The sequence below is a fragment of the Gavialis gangeticus genome, unplaced genomic scaffold (assembly GCF_001723915.1).
Source record: "Gavialis gangeticus isolate Ggan-Ray unplaced genomic scaffold, GavGan_comp1, whole genome shotgun sequence".
In the NCBI taxonomy this organism is placed as follows: Eukaryota; Metazoa; Chordata; order Crocodylia; family Gavialidae; genus Gavialis; species Gavialis gangeticus.
The window spans coordinates 805,546-809,814 of NW_017729029.1; the positions used below are offsets into that span (position 1 = coordinate 805,546).

The 4,269-nt window shown below is 43.8% G+C and overlaps 1 protein-coding gene across 2 annotated transcripts in view; it reads right to left on the minus strand.

Annotated features, from left to right (window-relative positions):
* The window catches only part of VSIG4 (V-set and immunoglobulin domain containing 4), a 22,710-nt gene that overhangs the window by 12,165 nt on the left and 6,276 nt on the right, over nt 1–4,269 (minus strand). For both annotated transcript variants that reach the window (XM_019521087.1, XM_019521089.1), the window contains exon 2: nt 1,081–1,437. In XM_019521087.1, coding sequence (XP_019376632.1) covers nt 1,081–1,437 — 357 coding nt within the window. The remainder of the gene's footprint in view (nt 1–1,080; nt 1,438–4,269) is intronic.

The window sequence follows — 4,269 nt, forward strand, 5'->3', positions numbered from 1 at the left end:
GGTCAGGCTTGCCATAGCCCCTTCTGGCACAGTGAGTCCCAGATGACCAGGTATAATGATGGGTTTGGACACCGCAACTGAAAGACAGAGGCAAAGGGGTTTGGTTCTGAGCGGGCCTACAGTCCTGGGATTATTTAGACCAGTGGTTTCCAATCTTTTTAGACCACAGACCAGCAAACTGTGGCCCGGCAAATTACAGACCAGCATACTGCAGACCAGAAGTGTACTGCAGCATACTGTGGACTGGCAGCCAACCCTTTTTTATACTTTTTTTATAAAAAAGGGTTGGCAGCCAGTCCACAGTATGCTGCAGTATGCTGCAGTATGCCGGTCACTTCCAGACTTCTGGTCCAGCAGCCAATCCTCCTGCAGACCGGCAGCCAACCCTTCGCAGCCTGGGAGCAGGCCATGGCCCGAGGGTTGGGAACCTCTGATTTAGACCCAAGAGGTTGGTATTCATGGAGAAAGAAGCCAGTGCAGGACTAGGTCCATGGCTGTTCATGCCCTTCTCTAGAGTGAACAGTCATTAATGTTACATTACCCCCTTCCACACAGAGTTTCTGAGCTCAGGTCACAGTTGTCTTGCTAGCACAATGCAGCTTACACCCCAAGAATGCTCTCTCAGCCATCTTTCTGCCTCTCCAAACATCCATGCAAAGGAAGGTATGGGATGTATAGGGGAAGTCCTAGAGGGTGCAGCTGGGGAAACAGTTTATCCCAGCCGTTCCCTGGCTACTACAAGACCCATAGAGACATTAGCTAAGTAGAATGGGGGTCAAGCTCGCCATGGGCAGACACAGAACTGGGCAGTCACAAACCATATCCCCAAATCCTTGGACTAGTCTCTGTACTGTCACAGTCATAAATTGTACCCTCTGAGTCATTTTTTCATTGGGCAAGGTGAGTGGTTACAAAGAGGCACTGGCAATCACCAAGAAGGCACCTGAAAATCGATGCAAATGCTGCCCCCAGTCCTGTGGTGTGGGGCAGCGTAGTGACCCACTAGCAATGAAGATGGCTGTCCAGCCAAGTTCTTTAGTGAAAAGCTATGCAACTGTCAGGTTGTATTACTAAATTTACCTTTAACTACTCTCATTGTGGTGGTCATCTCCTTTGTTATCAGGCTGTCATTCTGGGTTCTCCAGGTGACTTTGCAAGTGTAGTGTCCACTGTCTGGGATTTCAAGCTTCTCAATTTGAAGAGAGACATCACCTGGGGGAAATTTTGGTACACGGACTCGGTCTCTGTACCGTGACAACAGGATGTGATCACCAGAGTCATCCCTTCGAAAGACAGTAACTGGGATGTTATCTCTCTCCATGGTCCAAACAACTGTTTGTTGCTGAAAGTTTTCCGAGGGCATGTAGATGCACTGCAAGGTGGCCGAACTCTTCCATGTCCCATCCATTTCATGGGTGCCATTCAGGTCCAGGATGGCTGCAGGGAGCAGGAGATAAGGGGTGGACATAAAAATCACACAGAGGTAAGAATAGCATCAACACCAAAGGATGCAGGAGGTATCATCAGGTGAAGTCCACCAACCCACCAGCACAGTCAGTCATCCTTGACAACTAGGATCAACACCAAAGGATGCTGGACGTACTCCAGCCAGAGTCCTGTAAGCCCCAAGTCACAAGCACAGTCAGTCATCCTTAAGCACTGCATTGTTTGGGCTCTATTTAGCTAATGTCTCTATGGGTCTTGTAGTAGCCTGAGAATGAGTTAAAGGATTTAGGACCTCCAACAGTTAGAACTTTATCAGTTGGGGAAATTAGGAGGGATCACAGCGCACAGGTGGATAAAAACACTCACTTGGATTCTTTGGAGGATGATTCTACCTTAATCCTTTCATTAAGTCTCGTGCTAAACCATGCTGTCTTTGAGCAGAGTGGTGATGAACCCTAGGACTGAAAGGGGAAATGGAGATATTCTCATACAAAAGCCAGAGAACTAACTCTTGGATTTGCAGCAATTTTAAGAAACAGAGAGTTTGAAAAGAGGAAGTTGTGAGCGCTGCAGCGCTATATGGGACCTTTTCCACTGGGAAGAGCTCCATTCAAGGGATGGTTTCGGAAGTCAGGAGTCTAGCAAGAGCCAAATACAGTCTGAAACAGAACAGTTTGTCTCATACAGTTAAAAGTTTGTCAAACCTAGACAAGCAACGGAAAACAACATCTTGTAATGGGAAATGTCTGACAATTTTAACAATAGGCAATGCTACCAACTCCACTGTTAAGATGAATGGTAGTTCAAGTACAGTGTCTGAGGAAGCCAGAAGGAAAATGCTCATGTTAGGTTGGGAAACCTGAAAGATGGTTTTTATGGAAGGCAAGATCCTGAAGCAGTATAGGCTCCTCAAGTAGCACAATTCAAACTGGGCCAGACCTGCGGAAGTAGTCAATATTGGCACTTCATAAAAAAATGACCTGGCTATTGTCTCTTCGTGTGCATAGAATATTTTTTAATGACAAATCGCACGTTATCCTGACAAGGTGTATTTTGAGGGAACCACATGGCTTAAAAACCAGTTAAATATAGCTGGAAACTTTTAACACCATAACCCATAACCCAATATTTCTTGGAGCAAAATTCCCTTCAAGGTCTATGGCAGGTTCATTCTTATAGGTAAGTGATCATACTGAATTAGTTTTTGGTTTCTGTGTCAAAGTATCTAGATACAGCATAGAGGCAGAGGATAAATCAGCACTGCAGTCAGAACAGATCAGAGGCATGATGCAAACATGCCAGATCCTGACTTCTCTTTTACTTTTACTCTAATTAAACATGTCCCTTAGTCATTTAAATGATTTCTCAAATGCTTTTCCTGCTGCTCAGTTCTGACAGGATAGCCATGTAGGCTGAAGTCTAGTTAGCAATTTAACAGGGATGGCACATCTCTGCTAGATGAAAGTAGGGGAATAATTTCCTTGTTCCATGATCCGTAGCCTCTCTGCTGAGGAAGACAGAAATCTCATACCACACACAGTGAGTGGAAGTTTGCTTTTGATGTGGGCACCCTTTCCTTTTCTAAATGACTTCTGATTAGGCAGACACTTCTTTGTTCCCCAGGTCACACCTGCCACACAGATCATCGTATAGCCTGATACATCTGTGTTCAGTTGTCTTCCTCCTTCCCCTTCCTCATTTACAAAAAATAGGCAGAGGGTAGGAGATGCGTTTAGAGACTGCTGTATACAAGGCAGCTGTCCTGTTCAGTTCTGTTACTCTGCTCACTTTTAGTATTCCTTTTTACTCTTTCCTACATTGTGTGGCTCATTAAATGTGAGTTATTTAATAGCTGTTATATTTTGCTCCAGCATTTACTGTAGTTTGCTGAGTGATTTGATTCTTGCCTACAGTGATTTACCCCAAAAAGTGATATTACTTGAAGTAGGGGGAGAAAGAGAACAAAAGGCAACTGAGGCTGATGTTTCCAAAAGGAGATCATTCCTGCTATTAAGCTGTAGCTGCTCAGAGGTTACAGAGCTGTTTAAAACTGGGCTTGTCAAACCTGGAGGATATATTTTAGAGAACAATCCTCTATCATCTAGAGGGATGGGAAAGCTAACTTCCTAAACTAGCTCAGCTTTTCAACCCTTTTCATTTTCATTGCAGAAGAGAGTTGGACATCCTCTTGTAGATCATCTTCCCTGCTCATTCCCAGTGCCCTGTTTCTGGATACAACGAAAGGACACTCTTGACCAAAGCTTTGGGACCTCTGCCTTAAAACAGTAGGTTTGGGAGAAGGAACAATGTATCCCAAACCCTTTGGACAGGACCTAATCTGCCTCTATACAATGAATTCTCCTGGAGTGCTGGACTGGAACTGGGCGAAGTCTGGACTTGGAGGCTAACTTACCTTCACTCCAAGTTCTGTGTTCACAAGATCATTCACACTAACCCTAATGCACCCTTGTAGTTTGTCTGAGAAATGCTTCATTAGGAAGTAGCTTCACAGTTTTCCTCAAAGTCCAATTTGATTTTTTAGCTTTGCACAAGCCCTTTTCTGAATGACTCATTGCCAAGGATCCTGGTTTTCCCTGATTAACCCCCACCCCCAATTTTCAGTTAAAAAAAGTAACCCCAAATCCACATTTTTCTGTGATTAAAATGAATCACCTCTCTCTATATATCTATATATTAGTGGTGTTTCATTTAAATCACAGAAAAATGTGGATTTGGGGTTACTTTTTTAATTAGAAATTGGGAATTTTTTTATCAGAAAAAAACAGGATCTTTGCTTATTACTTTTAAATCAGTTTTAAGGAC